Source organism: Pelodiscus sinensis, chromosome 14 (assembly GCF_052426305.1).
Source record: "Pelodiscus sinensis isolate ZL-2025 chromosome 14, ASM5242630v1, whole genome shotgun sequence".
In the NCBI taxonomy this organism is placed as follows: Eukaryota; Metazoa; Chordata; order Testudines; family Trionychidae; genus Pelodiscus; species Pelodiscus sinensis.
Genome location: NC_143065.1, coordinates 46341455 through 46358099, shown reverse-complemented (window position 1 = coordinate 46358099; position 16645 = coordinate 46341455). Strand labels below are relative to the sequence as shown.

At 64.4% G+C, this 16645-nt stretch overlaps 1 protein-coding gene across 1 annotated transcript in view; it reads left to right on the top strand.

The window, feature by feature from the left end:
- Positions 1–16645, top strand: part of RASGRF1 (Ras protein specific guanine nucleotide releasing factor 1) — a 107315-nt gene that overhangs the window by 31497 nt on the left and 59173 nt on the right. Inside the window, exons 4-10 of the mRNA XM_075896777.2 lie at positions 232–324; positions 1940–2193; positions 9175–9254; positions 9548–9741; positions 11501–11610; positions 13499–13617; positions 15815–15975. Of these exons, the coding sequence (XP_075752892.1) occupies positions 232–324; positions 1940–2193; positions 9175–9254; positions 9548–9741; positions 11501–11610; positions 13499–13617; positions 15815–15975 (1011 nt within the window). The remainder of the gene's footprint in view (positions 1–231; positions 325–1939; positions 2194–9174; positions 9255–9547; positions 9742–11500; positions 11611–13498; positions 13618–15814; positions 15976–16645) is intronic.

The following is a 16645-nucleotide window of genomic DNA, read 5'->3' as shown; positions in this document are numbered from 1 at the left end:
TTCTCACTAGAGGCAGAATCAACACCGTCTGTTCCCACGCTTGTCATTGAAAGCGGGACCGGGGACCGATTCTCAGTCGCAAGATTTGATCAAATTGGAGGGACTGGCTGGTGCACGCATGTGCCAGGACTTAGCTCGCCCACGTATCTTCCCTCGCTGCGCTTGTGCCGAGCTGTCCCACAGGGCCGGCGGGGGACCTAGTGAGCCGCTTGCTTTCCCGTGTCTCTCTAGATTGCCTCCTTGCTGAAAGATAACGAGCGCATCCAGTCCGCTCAGAGCAGCGCGCCGAATGACGACGACAGCGACATCAAGAAAATCAAAAAGGTGGGTTGTGGCGGGTTACGGGCGCGTTCCCAGGAGCTGCAGCTAACCCTGGCTCTGGGAACATGCTAACGTGGGAATGGACACTGGACTGGAGAGGTAGTTCAGGGCAGGGAGCGTGGTCTTTGCTCCCTGCCGCAGCCGGGCGCTGTGACGAGCCACCCTCACTGTGAATTCACGCAGGGGGCTGTGCCCGGCCGCTCTGCAGAGCCTTGCATTTCGTGGGTTGCCTCCTTCTGGGCTGACCTCTTCTGCGGCGGGGAGGGTGCGTCACCCCTAATGGGGCCACCACGGCGCCCCTCCTTCCGTCTCCCCGTTTCAGGGCAGCAGGGGCCTGTGAAAAGCAGGAGACTGTGTTGACCTGAGCGGTGCTGGCAGAGAACAAACCGTCCTTTGGCGCAAGTGCTGTTTGTACCTGCTCTGAGATTCTAAAGCCACCAGCAGGGGAACAGCCGTGGGGGCTGGAATTAGGGGTGCATGGGACGCTGTAGCACCCCAGGTTTTGCACGCACCTTCCCCACGCCTGGGGAATTCCCCCTCACTGTTAACCCCCCACTGGCTTTGGCAGCCCCAGGTCCTGGCCCTCGGGCAGCCCCCCACGGGTCCTGCTGGGGTCCCACCAGCACCACCGGCTTTGCCGCCCCCAGGATTCCACCAGCCCTTGGGATCCACAGCTCACCGGCTCTGCCAGCTCTGGGGTCCCACCGCCAGCCTGGTGCTCTGCTCTTGGCCTCAAACCGGGACTCAGCAGCTGCCCCCGGCTCTGGCCCAGCCTGGGGAGGCCAAGGGCTGGAGTTGCCAACTCTCCTGGACTGCACAGCCCGAATGCCACGGCCTTGTTCCGGTCCGGAGAGATGACCGCCGTCGGAGGGGCACGGCCAGGTCGGGGGGGGGGGCGTAAATCAGCTCCCCCCCGTCGTAAGAAGGCACGGAGAGCATCTTGGGTTAACCCCATCTGCCCACAAAGCCGCCCCCGCCTCTTCCTGGGATCGGGTTCCACCTGCCCCGGCCCTGCAGTTTCCCCTCCGAGGGGCACCCTTCACCTGCTGCACCTTCCGCTTGCAGGGGCGCAGAGATGTGGGGAGGCTCGCTACGGATCTGGGGGGGTTAGTGTGTGTACACGGGTCACAGGCTTGCTGTGTTTAGCGTAGCAGATCTGTCTCCTTACATCACTGTGGGGGGGCAGGGGCGGGTGCCAGTGGGTAGCCGGCTGGATCCGTGCGAGGTGCCCAGCAGGGTGGGTGTTCCCAGACCCTTGCAGCCCTGCTGGGAGGGGAGTGCCCTCTGGTACGCGCGCAGTGGAGGGTCAAGTGCTACCGGGGGTTTCTGTTCCTATGAGAATGAGACTCGCGCTGGTCTCTGTGAAGGGGATCGCGAGCCGCAGGAGCCTGGAGGCGAGTTATTGTCCGTTCCCCGGCAGGGAGGCTGCACAGAGGCCCAGATCCCAGAAAGCCTGATGGACGTTCCCGCTCAGCCCGGCGTGTGCCCTTGGCACCCCGCTTTACAAGTGCAGTGGGGTGGAGCCGCCCCGCGAGCTCGGCCGCCGGACGCGCTGTCCGGTCCTGGCGCCCCGCGGCCGGGCGAGCGCCCGCTGACGAGCCCGCTGCTCTCTTCACAGGTGCAGAGCTTCCTGCGGGGCTGGCTGTGCAGGCGGAAGTGGAAGACCATCATTCAGGACTACATCCGGTCCCCGCACGCCGACAGCATGAGGAAGAGGAACCAGGTGGTCTTCAGCATGCTGGAGGCCGAGGCTGAGTACGTGCAGCAGCTGCACATCCTGGTCAACAACTTCCTGCGCCCGCTGAGGATGGCGGCGAGCTCCAAGAAACCGCCCATCACCCACGACGACGTCAGCAGCATCTTCCTCAACAGGTGAGGGCTGCACTCGGGCCCCTCGCGGGGGGAGCGCCCGAGGGAGGAGGGGTGGGGGGCGGGCTCGGTTGCCCTCCACATCTGGCTGCCTGGCGCCTGCAGGGGCTTTTGCTGGGTGTAGCGCGCCCGGCGCCAGTGACTGTCCGGCCAAGGAGCGCGCTGGCAGGGCAGGGCTGTCAACGGAGTCTCTGCCCTGCCGTGGAGTGTCGGCCGCGCTGAGGCCCTCCGGCAGGCCTGCACAGCCCCCAGCGTGCCCGAGGGCCGGGCCCACGGCAGAGCGCTCTGCAGCCACGGCACCCTCAGGGTGGGAGCAGGCCCGGGGGGCGGAGGAGCGAGCAGGCTCTGGACGGACTCTTGGCCGCCTGCATCGGGCCTTTTCGGCATGGAACCAGATTTGGACTTTCCTCGGAGGGACACCCCTGCCCATCCCCCATCCTTTTCTTACCGACCCGTGTGAGGATGAGTCGGGGTTCCCCCGACCCTGCACCCCGTAGCAGCAAGAACAGACTCCGCCAGCAGTAGAAGAGTGAGGTTCTATTGCACAGCATAGACATGGTGTGTTTACAGGATTCAGGGCCCCCTTGGGTTAGGGGCCCATCACCCCAGCCCTCAGCCCCAGCAACCTCCGTCTGTCTCCCTGACGGTTCCAGCCCCAGACTGCCCCTTCCCCCAACACCCACTTCCCTAGTGCCCTGGCTGCTCCAACTCCTCTGGCCGCTTGGGTCTTCCTGTATGTGACTTAGGCAGCTCCCCCGCCCCCGCTGGGCCATGCTCACAGGCAGAGGCCAGTAGGGGTCAGTCACAGCCCAACACAGCGACCGGCCAGGTACTGACACTGCAGCACCACACGTGGGAATCGCACCTCCCCGCGCAGGGGAACCCCGGGGTACAGAGCAGACCCCCCCACGCCACACTCGGAAAGAACTTCCGGCCTCCCACCCGGGGCAGCGTGCGGGCAGGGGGTGAACACAGCCCTGGCCTTGAGGAGCGGATACCCAGAAGCCTGGACGCTTCCCTGATTTGCTGCAAGGTGCCTCTCAGACCAAAGGTTTCCCTGGTTGTGGGGTGGCTCCCGCGCTTGCATCAGTGCCACCCGCGTTCCAAGAGTAAACAAGCTTTCTTACGGCTCGGTCCCCGGCAGGACGGGTGGGGAGGGGCCGCGTTCCCGGGACGCCGTGCGCATGTGCGGCCGCACAGGAGAGGTTCCAGTGCTAGCAGGGTGCCCCCAGCTGGTTTGTGTTTCTGCTTGTGGTGCACATCGGCACAGGCTTCGGTGCATTAACAAAATGTATTCCCCACATGGGTGGAAAAATCCACACACCGATGGAAAAGATTAGAGGGAACCTGGGGAGAGGGACCTGGTATCTAACTGGGAGAATGACAGTCAGCTCCTGCCCCAGCAGGCAGTCCCAGTGTGCCAAGGGTCAGCTGTGTGTGGAGAGGCAACTTCTTGGCAGTGACTGTGTCTTCATGCGCTAATTGGCCAGGGCGGGGCCCCTGTGTTTCAAGGGGAGGTTTCTGTGCCAGCTACTCTGTCCTGCGCCTGAGACAGGGCCGGGGCTGCAAGCGGAAGGAGCGCTGTTGGGTTTCCGGGGGCGTTAGGCAAGAGAGCTGAGGCTCACCAGAGAATAGGCCCAGGTTGTGTTCAGCCTGCTGTCGGCAGAGGCAGAATCCGCCCCGCAGCTGCCCAGTCGCAGGCGGGAAGGAGAAAGCTGGCAGACCTGCGTGGCACAGGGCAGGCCCAGTCTCTCCGCTCCAGCCTGCACAAACCATTATGCTTTGAGCGACGCCCTGTGTCCGAGCCAGCAGCGCCCACGCGGAGCGATCCGGCCACAGGCCTGGCTGCGGAGGGACAATTAAGATGCTTCAGTCCAGCGTGGACCATGGCACGGCAGTGTGCCCCGTTTACTAGCTCCCGGGCAGTTAAACCGAGAGGCCTGCTGAGCTGGGCAGGCCTTGCCCAAGAGAAGTTTGGCTGCCTGAGGAGAGGGCACGAAATCCGGAGCCCGCCTCGGGACTGGAGGAGCCTGGACATCGGGGCTCTCGCCCCAGCGGCGTGTCGGCGTGAGGGACGTGCACCCTCCAGCAGGTGGCCCAGGAACCTACGGCCCCTCACGGGGGCGTTTCCCATCCATGCCCATGGGTGCTGAGCTCTCCCCTTCCGGCCGGCCTGGAACTGCCCCGTTCCCTGCTTCATCGCTGCTCCCGCCACCCAGAAACCGCTCGCTCGGTTGCTATGGCTACAGATGCGCTGTCTCCTTCCCAGCGTGAGGACCAGCCTGGTGGCCTTCCTTGCAGGGCCGGTTCCCTCGCCTGGGCCCAGCCTGGACTGGGCTTGGACCAGCCAAGTCCTCACAGCACCCCAGGGCAGGGAGCACCCGAAGGCCGGAGATGGGCGCAGGCAACAGAATCCCCCCCAAAGCTCCCTGCCTCTTTGGAGCTCAGTTTGGCCCGTTCCAGAGAAGCTGCAGTTTGGCCCAGGTGCGTGGCCTGAGCTCTCCCAAACTCCGCGGCTGTTCACATCCCGGGTTTTGATTCAGGGCCGTCTTTAAGTGCAGACGAAACGCACTTTCAACCCTCGTGTGGCTCGTGCTGCTGCCTTTGGGACGCGTGCGAGGGGGGCACTGGAACAGTGCGAGCTGCTTCAGAGACGCACGGGGCTCACCCGAGCGCTGCCTGTGTCCTGGGAGCCTGGACACGCCGTCCATTGGCTGGGGCGCCCTGGGTAGGGCAGTCGGGACGGCGCCGAGGGGAGAGAGCGCAGAGCGCCCGGGACGGGCCAGAGAACCGGAGCTGAGTGAGCTGGGAGAGCAGCAGGGAGCAGTTAGAGACGCTGGCAGCGTGTTCCGAGGCCCCGGGGCGTAGGAGAGTGCGCCTGGGGGCCCGGTTGGAGTCCACACCTAGGGGTCCCCTTGTGCCCCCCAGACTCCCATGCAGGAAGGATGCAGAACTCACTCCGCGGCTCCTGCTCTGGTGCTGCGGGCCTGCGCCCCGAGCTAGCTGTGCTGCAGCAGGGAAGAACAGCCGTCCGGGGCTCCTGGGACCGGCCGCCCGAGCTCTGCCCCGTGCCGAGGGACGGGAGAGGGTCGCAGCGGCGATGCTTCCAAGAGGACGGAGGCTGTTCCAACCAGCCTCAGGGGAAGCAGCCAGCCCTGGAAGTGACCTTCGGGGTCATGGACTCGAGTCTCTGCCGTCCACAGCCAGCCGTAGGGAAAACGGCACCCCTCCCTATGATCTTCCTTCGGGCCGGGCGTAGGTGAGGGGTGAGTGGGACTTGTAGCCTCCTCAATGAGATCTACTCCATGTTAGCCCACTAATTGACAGCTGCTTTATTTTATGGGTCTCTCTTCTATAGATGTGAGTAGGCTGGTAACGCAAGGTGCCTGCAGAATTCATTGCTTAGAAGAGCAGTGTAGTGGTTAGCCAGTATTTGGTATTTTCCTTGTAATTTTCCGTAAGAGAGGTGAAGCAAGAGTTTGCGGTTGGCTAATAGTCTGGTCTTTAATTCTGCCCAGAATCTGCAAAGCAATCAGCTAGCTTGGTGATAACGGTCAGGTCAAAGCTCCTGCGCAATTCATGCCAGATGTTCAAGCCCAAAACCGCAGCGTCCCGCCTTTTCTTGGTGGTCCTGGGAGGTCATCCGAGAAAGTGTCCGTCGGATCTCATGAATATTTGAGTTTCCCTGAATATTTTCTCCAATTAGAAATGGTACCCTCAGAAATCTTAGGGTGCGAGGCCCAGCGATGGACAAGGGGCTGAACATCTGCGGCATTTTGGTGCCAAAAGGGGTATTTAGGCCTAGGGATTTGGGAAGTCGGGGCTGCTGCTTCAGTTGTCACTGACACAGCCCACTCCGGAGCGCTTTTATCTTGTCAGGTCAGAAACCACAGAGGTGTGGATCTCGTCTGTTTCTTTACTGCTTTCTTGCTTCTTTAATTTTGCTTTAGTTTGCTCCTAGGAATTTCTCTCCTACCTACTCCAAGGCCTTCCAAGGCAAGGGTGGCTCCCCCTCCCTGTCCAGCCTTGCGGGTGGGTAGGGAATATTGTTATATGATTACTCTTGATGTACTTAGATACGTTTAATTTGATAGTGTTAATGACATCTGGGGAAGAAATCCAAGTGATTTGCATTCTTGCCGCTGTATTTATTATGGGGATCATTGTCTTCCCTTTAGCAGTAGAACTGTTTTCTATTTCATTTCCTGAGTTAAGGTGTGATTGCTGTCGGTCCCCTGCCCGCCCTCAAGAGGGGGAATTTAATGGTTCCACTGCATTGTAACCTGGGCTAGAGGACAAACTTAGATTTTCTGGTCAGATTGGTGAGCCTTTCCCATTCACATTTTACTAAAACTCCTTCCCAGGCTACGTATTTGGTGAGCCAGCCAGGAGCTGAGACAGGCATCGACGGACAATCTTAAATCCAAACCCTAGATCAGGTGATCTGGCATAGTGCGGAAAGAGTTAAGTGTTCAGTGCGAAAGCGAAGTGCGGTTTGCGTTTTTGATTGATTTCGCTAGTTAGGCTGTGTGCCAGGACCGTGGGGAACCAAGGAAATCTGACCTCAGGTTGTGGTTAACCTGTTAAAACATTGGTAATTTGGATGCACCTGTTCAGGGGGATTTTGTTATTTGTTAATTGGCCATTAATTAGTTATTGATAAGTGGTTGTGTCCGGATCCGACAACCCGTCCTGTGTGACGGCGGGGGAGCTGTTTTTAGTGGGTACGGGGGGAGGCAGGGCCCTGAGGGGACCACCAGCAGGCCCCCAGAAGCCCCACAGACCCGCGGAGTGGCGTGGAGAGTGTGTGCAAAGCCAGGCGAGCAGCATGGCCGCCTGGCAAAGAAAGACTGTAAGAGGGGCCCAGACGGCTGAGCTCCGGGGCTGGGGGCAGGGACAGCAGCAGGAAGGGCCCGGCGAGGGGACCGGTCGGAGGAACGGCTGGCAATGAAACCAGGGCGAAGGGAGATGAGGGAGGCGCAGCAGAGGGAGCAGAAATTGCCTAGGGAAGGAGAAGGCCGGAGCAGGAGAGGAAGTTCCCGTCCGCCCCCCGCCTGCGGGCGGGAGGAAGAGAGCTGGCTGCTCCCGAGGCAGACTCCCGCGCAGAGGGGAGCCGGGCGGCGCAGGGGGACGCGCTGATGAGGGAGCCAGGCCCCGGGCACAGGGAATCCGGTAGCGGGGGGACGAGTGATGGCTCAGTGGGGAGTTCCTCAGGCAGCCCGTGGAGGGAAGTCGTGACTGACGCAAACTGATTAGGGGGCTTTGAAAGCGGGTGGCACGGCCTGGGGGGCTGTGGAGCAGGTGCAGGGTCACCATGCAGCCTCCTGCTCCCTAACCCTCACTGTGCCAGCCCCCCGCCCGTGGGGCTCCGCTCTCAGCTGGCGGGGGCTGGGGCTGGGCTGATCCCAGGGAACCGGTTAGCCATCCCCTCGTAAGCTCTGGGGCGAGCAGTGAGTGGCTGCGCTGCGTCCCCCTCCCCGCCCTCTCCAGAGGGAGCAGCAGCCACTCAACTCAGGAAAGGCCCCAGCCCAGGTTTCCCGGTTGTGGGGCACGGCTGGTGTCTGTTGCTAGGGCGTGGCCCGGGAATCCGTGTCTCCTCACTGAAACAGAGCAGGCCAATGGCCGGTGCCCCGTTCTCTACTGGGCATGGCGTTGCAGACTCTACCCAGGCGTGGCGTTGTGCACTGACCCCAGTGTGGTGTTGCACACTTACCCACACGTGGAATTGCACACTTACCCACATATGGCATTGTGCACTCTACCCAGGCGTGGCATTGCACTCTAAGCTGGGCGTGGCATTGCGCACTCTACCCAGGCGTGGCGTTGTGCACTCTACCCACGCGTGGTGTAACACACTCTACCCTGGTGTGGCCTTGCACACTGACCCCGGGCATGGCGTTGCACACTCTACCCAGGCATGGCGTTGCACACTTACCTGCGCTTGACGTTGCACACTCTACCCCGGCATGGCATTGCACTCTAAGCTGGGCGTGGCATTGCGCACTCTACCCAGGCATGGCGTTGTGCACTCTACCCACGCGTGGTGTAACACACTCTACCCTGGTGTGGCCTTCCACACTGACCCCGGGCGTGGCGTTGTGCACTCTACCCAGGCGTGGCCTTGTGCACTGACCCGCGGGCGGCCTTGCATACTCTACCCTGGTGTGGCCTTGTGCACTGACCCCGGGCATGGCGTTGTGCACAGACCCCGGGCGTGGCGTGGGGCACTGACCCCGGGCGTGGCGTGGGGCACTGACCCCGGGCGTGGCGTTGGGCGCTGACCCCGGGCGTGGCGTTGGGCGCTGACCCCGGGCGTGGCGTGGGGCGCTGACCCCGGGCGTGGCGCTGACCCCGGGCGTGGCGTTGCGCGCTGACCCCGGGCGTGGCGTTGCGCGCTGACCCCGGGCGTGGCGTGGGGCGCTGACCCCGGGCGTGGCGTGGGGCGCTGACCCCGGGCGTGGCGTTGGGCGCTGACCCCGGGCGTGGCGTGGGGCGCTGACCCCGGGCGTGGCGTGGCGCGCTGACCCCGGGCGTGGCGTTGGGCGCTGACCCCGGGCGTGGCGTTGGGCGCTGACCCCGGGCGTGGCGTGGGGCGCTGACCCCGGGCGTGGCGTTGGGCGCTGACCCCGGGCGTGGCGTGGGGCACTGACCCCGGGCGTGGCGTGGGGCGCTGACCCCGGGCGTGGCGTTGGTTGCTTATTTTCAGTGTTTCCCAGCCAGGCCAACCCTTCCAGTGCAGAACCTAGGACACTATTCACATCTCACCACAAGGAAACGTGAACTCTTCGTCGGCTCTCGTTGTCGCTTCCTTCTCTCATCCCCTAGTCCTGAGGATTCTTCCCCTCCTCCCCCTGCGGGATTTCTCTCCTCCATCTCCTCCTCCTTGCAGGGTGCTTTTCTGGCCTCCCCCCTTAGAAGTGCCAGGATCTGGCAAGGGTCCGGTAACTGGCTCTTGTTCAGCCGTCTCTTTGGTTTCTCTTTCAGTGAAACCATCATGTTTTTGCACCAGATCTTTTACCAAGGCCTGAAAGCCCGGATCTCGAGCTGGCCGACGCTGGTGCTGGGTGAGTAGCTGCTGTTGCTTTGTTGGATGTTCTTCGCGTGCTCCGCTGAGCCCGGCCTCTCCCTCCTCCTGGGCGCGCTCTGCTCCCGCACGGCAGTGAATTGTGGCCCATTGCTGCGCCCAGGCCTCCGTCGGTTCCGTACAGACACAGACCCCAGGGGGAACGTCTCTCCCGTGAGCGTGGGACGCGGACACGGGTCAGGTGCTGCCCGGTACAGTCAGGCCGGGCGCGGGGGAGGGAGCCGCAGGCTTTGCAGCCAGCGCCCGGGCCCTGACCTGCCCGCTCGCCTGCAGCCGATTTGTTCGACATCCTGCTGCCCATGCTGAACATCTACCAGGAGTTTGTGAGGAACCACCAGTACAGCCTGCAGATCCTGGCCCACTGCAAGCAGAACCGCGACTTCGACAAGCTGCTCAAGCACTACGAGGCCAAGCCGGACTGCGAGGAGAGGACGCTGGAGACCTTCCTGACCTACCCCATGTTCCAGGTGAAGGGGCTCCCGTGGCGGGCGGGGGCGGGGCTCCCGTGGCGGGCGGGGGCGGGGCTCTCATGGCGGGCGGGGGCGGGGCTCCCGTGGCGGGCGGGGGCGGGGCTCCTGTGGCGGGCGGAGGCGGGGCTCCTGTGGCGGGTGGGGGTGCAGCTCCTCTGGCGGGCAGGGGTGGGGCTCCCGTGGCAGGCGCTGGCAGGCCACAAGAAAACAATCTGCTCCTCAGAGCCGTTGGGCCTCCCGGGCTCCTCTTCTAAATGACCCCGGGGGGGCGTGGAGAAGGGGGGGTGGCTGGTTGGTTAGAAGAGGAGCTCGGCACCACTCAGCCACGCCTGGCCACGGCCCAGTGGCTTCCCGCCACTCAAACCCTGAGGGGCGGGCAGGGATCCAGCCTCCCAGTCCTGCCTCACACCGCCCTGTCCCCGGCGCCATCGGGGACCTCTGCTCCGTCTGGCAGGGCGCTGGAGCCCTGGCCGGGAGAGGGCCTGTCCCCCTCAGCCGGGCGAGCCACCCTGCTCGATGCCCTCGCCCACACGACGCAGAGGCTGGGCTCTGAGTGATTGCCCCCCCGAGACCCCCTCATTCGCCCCTGGCCCCCAGCGGGCAGCCAGCAGAGCCAGCCGGCCCTCCCCGGGCAGGGACGCTATCACTGGGGCGGGTCCGGCTTCGACTCTTCCAACCCTCATCTGCTACGAGTCTAGTCCAGGGAGGTGGGGGGCTCCCCGTTCGCTGGTTCTGGTTAACCCGTGGGGGGTGGAGCCACCTCCCTGCCCGCCCCCTTGAATTGGTTAACCCGTGGGGGGTGGAGCCACCTCCCTGCCCGCCCCCTTGAATTGGTTAACCCGTGGGGGGTGGAGCGACCTCCCCGCCCGCCCCCTTGAATTGGTTAACCCGCGGGGGGTGGAGCCGCCTCCCCGCCCGCCCCCTTGAATTGGTTAACCCGTGGGGGGTGGAGCCGTCTCCCCGCCCACCCCCTTGAATTGGTTAACCCGTGGGGGGTGGAGCCGTCTCCCCGCCCACCCCCTTGAATTGGTTAACCCGCGGGGGGTGGAGCCGCCTCCCCACCCGCCCCCTTGAATTGGTTAACCCGTGGGGGGTGGAGCCGCCTCCCCGCCCGCCCCCTTGAATTGGTTAACCCGCGGGGGGTGGAGCCGTCTCCCTGCCCGCCCCCTTGAATTGGTTAACCAGCTAACTACATTTAAGAGATTTTGACATCCCTAGTCTCATCCTCGGGCCCGTCACTTGGCTGCCGGGCTCTGTCCCCGTGTGTCTCAGCGCCCTGGGCGTGAGTGCTGGGCAGGGCTGCCCTCGCCTGTCAGACCCCGGCGAGCGGGGGGCACAGGAGAGCCGTTCCCGCGTCCCCAGGCCCCCGGCGAGCCTCCTGCCCACCACTGCTGAGGGGCGGGGGCCCGAGAGTTAGTGTCGACCTGAAGCCTCCAGCTGAGACGTGAGCTGCAGAAGGGCCAGGTTGAGGCCCCGTTAACCAGTTCAGTGCCGGTCCCTGGACTGACAGGGTCTGACGTCTGGTCACGCCGGGCTTGCTGGGGACACAGGGCGCTGGAGGGGGCGGCGCTGGAGCAGGGCTGGAGCACATGGCTGCTGGCAGGAGTGGGGCTCGGGGCCGGCTGGCTGGCCAGGTGCTCGCGGCTTTAGGGAGCGGCCGAGAGGGCCGAGAAGGGAGGCCCCACCTCCCCGTGTCGCACACGTCACCTCAGGTGACCCCTGCTTTGCTGCTCCCGCTGACCGTGCGCCCCCTCAGATTCCCAGGTACATTCTGACGCTGCACGAGCTGCTGGCGCACACGCCCCACGAGCACGTGGAGAGGAACAGCCTGGACTACGCCAAGTCCAAGCTAGAAGAGCTGTCCAGGTCAGAGCCGTCCCGGGCCGATTCCTCTGCCTGCCCACGCTCCCGGCCTGCGGCGTGTCTCCGCAGAGCTGCCTGGCGGAGAGGTGGAGGTGGGGGGGATACAGGCGAAGCCGAGGGGCAGACGAATCCTTCCCTCCCCAGTGAGCGAACGGCGGGCGGGCCCGTTGCCCCCGGAGGCTGCCCGTGTGCTTTCTGAGCGTGCCGAACGCACGGTGTCACCTGGGGCTGTGGGGGCTGAGGCTGTCGGGGGACGGAGCGGGAGCACGAGGCGTACCTGGGTGCAGGGGAAAGGACGGGGCCCCAGGGGCCTGTGGCGGTTTAGGTTCCCCATTGTGCTCGTTGTGCGGACGCGGGGACGCCCTGACCGCTCCTGCACCCGCCGCCTGCGCCTCTGTCGCTAGCTCTCCCCGCCAGGGGCGACGGGCTCGGGGTGCTGAGGTATCGCAGGCCCTGATCCCGCAAAGCACGCCAGCCCTTTCCCCCATGGACTCACGGACACGCCCCTCGCTGCTTTGCCGGACCAGGCCTTGGCGCCCGGGGCCGAGGGTCGGGCTGGCGTGACGTGTCCGGTAGCCCCGAGACCGGTGCCGCAGGCTTCCTCTCCTGTCTTTGCCTGGCTGAGGGGAGAGCGCCACAGCACAGGACGGGCCAACGCCAGCAGAGGGGGCTGCCCCAGGCGGAGTGGGTTGGAGTCGGGGGAGGGGAGCACCCACAAGGAGTCAGTCGGTACCGGAGGGGCCCGGTGGGATGCGCTGCCACAGGCTCCAGGGCGTGGTGCATGGCCGCATAGCCTCCGTCACCCGGCTCCCTGGGGAAAGCCCCAGGGTTCCCCAAACTGCTGGCTGTGCCCCTGGGCCTTTGAGCACCCTCTCCAGGGCCGGCTGGGGCCCCTCGCCTCCCCACCTCCGTCCGCGTCCCCCAACACGGCTGCGCTGCTCACAGGTCAGGTTCAAAACTCGGCATCTCAATGACGTTCCAGTTCGGAAACGTCCCCCGAACCCATCGTCAACGTCTCCGTTTTCCAGCTGGCTCCAGCGGACACGGCCGAGCCAGGGGACGCCGGCTGCGAGGGGACCTCGCCCCTTCCGTTGTCCCAGCAGGCTCTGGAGGTTTCCTTGGCAAAGGGCTCCCCGGAATCCCTAGGGGCCAGTGCTTGCCTTCCAGAGGCCGAGAAGTGCAGCTTTCTGCGCTGGCTCTGTTCATTCGTGTCCCAGCTCCCACCGACACCACGTTTAGCCTCTCAGAGCCTCCACCCCTGTCCAGCTCCCCCCGGGCCGGCCAGCCAGAGGCCCTGTGTTGGAGGCGGATGTAGGGTGGCCCCTGCCCCATGCCCAGATGTTCCGTACCCCTGCCGGCTGGGACAGCCTCACGCCCGCGGCATGGGGGACACCACTCCGAAGCGCCCCCCCATCCCCCCACACACACGCTCTGAGACCTGGCGCACAGACAGCATGAGGGCCCAGTGGGCGGGGTGGAGCAGCCCGCTCTTCCAATGACGTCATCTCTCTGGGGTGCGGGCCCCGCCTCGGGCCAGTCTGTCTCCGTCCTGCTCCGGGGTAAACCATGAGAGAGGAAAACTGCAAAGACCCACCTGGTTTAAAACCAGAGAAACGAGCTGCCTGGGGCGAGGCCCCCACCCGGAGCCCCGCCGGGTGGGCGAGTTCCCACCGAGAGCGGAAATTCCCAAACCTGCCAACATCGGAATATTTCGAAGCGTAGCTGCTCCAGGCTGCTGAGCGGGGTCCCCTCCGGCAGGCCGGGATCCGCGCTGCGCCCTTTGCCTTCCCTTATCTCAGCCGCACGGGCCCCTCCGGCACGCCGAGCAACGTCGCCGTGGTAGCCAGCCCTCGGGCACGGCCCCTGGCTCCAACGGTCTCTCCCCCCCCAGGATCATGCACGACGAAGTGAGCGAGACGGAAAACATTCGGAAGAATCTGGCGATAGAAAGGATGATTATCGAAGGGTGTGAAATTCTCCTGGACACCAGCCAGACGTTCGTCAGACAAGGTAGAAGGTTTGCGCCCCCTGGCCGGGTGTCCCGTGGGGCCAGTGAGCTGCCTGGCTGGGCACAGCGCGGGGACCCCTCGCTCCTGACACCAACCGGCGTGTGTGCGGCCGCTCTGCGAGCCTGGCACGTGGGCAGCAGCAAGCAGAGTTTGCTAGTGCCGCATGCTCGGCAGGAGCCTGGCTTTCTGGTGGCAGGCCCGGGGGTGGAGAGCCAGCTTAGCCCCCAGCCCTGTGGACTGGTCGTGGCCTGGAGAAGTGCCATGGCTGGGGGCTGCTGCTCTTTGACAGGCCCCCATGGTCAGAACAGCTGGCAGGGCTTGTGCGGCCGGCACGACCTCCCGTGCCACCGCCCCGTTGCCCAGCCTGGCCTGGGCTTCCCACTCGCTTTCTAGGAGTGCTGCAGGCTTCTGTCGGAAGAAGCTTTTCTGGAAGAGAACTTCCGAAAAACCGTCTTCCAGAAGAGCGCGTCCGCACTGCCCATGCGCAGCGAGAAAGCCACCCGCTTTGCGACAGAGAGGCTGCCTCTAGACTGGCATGATTTTGCACAAATACTTTTAGCGGAAAAACTTTTCTGCAAGAGAGCGTCTACACTGCCATGTGCTTTTGCGCAAAAGCGTCCGTGCCAGTCTAGACGCTCTCTTGCACAAGAAAGCTCTGGTGGCCATTTTAGCCATCGGGCTTTCTTGCACAAGAAATTAACGTGGCTGTCTACACTGGCCTCTTGTGCAAGAATACTTGTGCAAGAGGGCTTATCCCCGAGCGAGAGCGTCAGAGTATTTGCGCAAGAACCACTGATTTTGCACAGTACAAAGTCAATGTTCTTGCGCAAATACTCACGGCCAGTGTAGACAGGAGGCAAGATTTTGCGCAAAAGTGGCCGCTTTTGTGCAAAATCATGCCAGTCTAGACGCAGCCTTAGTGTCCCCACTGAGCAGACTCTCTCTCGCACGTCAGCCGTGATTGCTATGGACGAGGCGGCCACCAGAGCACCTGTGCTTTTTCCTCTTCCCTCCTTTCCCGAAAGAACTCCCCCGGCCCCGGCCGCCCGCACCTTTCCCGAAAGCTCTTTGGAAAAGGGCTTCTTCCTCGTCCAAAGAGGTTCCCGACGCCGGGAAAGCCCCTCTGCTCTTTCCATTTTTTTTCCTCGAAAGAACGCGATTGCAGTGTGGCCGGAAGTGAAGTGTTTTTGGGAAAACCTCTGTGGTGTAGACACAGCCCTAGTGAGCCGCTGCTGTTCTCCAGGGGGCTGCCACAGACACTCCCCTCCGCTGGGGTCAAGCCAGGCTCGGGTGGTCGCCGGGAGCAGGAGACAGGGCCTGGGGAGCCCCCCCCCAAGGGGCTCTTGCAGGAATTCTCCCTGCCCCTGGTAGATGGTTTCCCCAGGGCCGCCCTCTGTCCTGCTGCCCTCTGCAGCTCCTGGGTTCTCCCTCTGCCCCTTGCTCTGTGCTAGCAGCCCGGGCCGTGTGTGGCGCTGGATGAGGCGGAGGGTAAAGGGCTTGTAGCAAGGCGCTCCAGCTGGCCTCCGAGGGCCCCCTTCTCGCCACGTGGCGCCCGAAGTGCCGGGGCAGGAGCCGGAGGAGCATGCTTGGCTGCAGGGGCTCTGCACGCGGCCCCGTGCGAGTCTCCGGACAGCAGAGCGCCGCGGGGGGCGACGGCGAAACTCGCTTTGCCTGCAGGGGCTTGCCCAGCCTGTGTGCCAAGTGGGGAGCAGGCTGTGAAATCCACCCCCTGCTGCTGGCAGGATCTTGGGGGGGCGATCCTGAGGCCCCCACCCAAGCCTGCTCTTCCAGCTCCCTGGTTGCAGCTGCCCCACCCCACCTCTCCTCCCTGCCTCGCCATGTCTGGTGTGCAGGCCTGGTGCACGCTCCCTGACTGCAGCACAGCGGGTGTGCAAAGCCCCGGCATGGCTACGCCCCAGCAGCCCCACCGTGGGACGTGGGAAGGTCTGGTGGGGGGGCAGGGCCTTCATTTGAGCCACTTTCCCAGTTCACAGCTGCGCTGGCTGGGTCTTGCTGCCCCGCGGGACCTCTGAGACGTACGTGCCGTAGCCGCGCGTGGCTCCTGCCCGAGGGATCCGGCTGCTTTGTGCTCCCGCTGCCTTGCGCGTCTGCCTCCCACCGCGGGTCCCGAACAGGCCCACACCCCTGCTGGGAGAAACGCACCGAGCGCCAGTCGTGGATTTTTGTCCCCCCCACAGGCTCCCTCATCCAAGTGCCGATGTCGGAGAAAGGGAAGATCACCAGAGGGCGGCTGGGCTCCCTCTCCTTGAAGAAAGAGGGCGAGAGACAATGCTTCCTCTTCTCCAAGCACTTAATTATCTGCACAAGAGGCTCCGGGGGGAAATTACACTTAACCAAGGTGCGAATGGGCACGGGCAGAGGGGAGACCGGCGCGGGGGGCAGGAGTTAGGGGTGGCTCTCCCAGCGACCCCCCTCACGTGATTCACCAGCGATGCCGTGCTTCCTGGGGGGCATTTCCAGCCAGCCTCCGCCAGCCCCCGTTCGAGTGACGGCGCGTGCAGAACCCGCCTTTGCGCCGTCCGGTGGGGGGAAGCGAGCGGCTGTGAGCGCAGGCCGGGGGCAGGGAAGGATGCAGCTGGCATGTTCCCTAGTGAGTTTTAGCCCCCTCCAGCAGTGGAAGCAGCTCCACGCAGGGGAGGAGGGGCGTGCGAGGCAGGGGGAGGCGTTGCCTTCCAAACCACCCGCCTGGCCCCGCCCATTCTCCGCCCCCAGAGTCCCTGCTGTAGGCGTGCTGTTGCTGCCCACAGCGCCCGCCCTCCCCATGCTCTGGGGCCTGGGGAGGCTGGGACCGACGACGCCCCACCTCGTGGTGCTGGGGGAGGAGGCCTAGCTCCCATGGGGTGGGGCCTTGGTAGAAGGGGCGGGGCTGGGGGCAGGGCCCTGCCGTCACCCACCGTGGGACTACAAAGCCATCCAGGCGCCAGGCGACATCTCTCCGGCCAGAGTGGGGCGAGAGCGTCCCCACGAGCAGCCTTCCGGCGCCCCAGAGCCTCGTTCTCAGAGCTCTC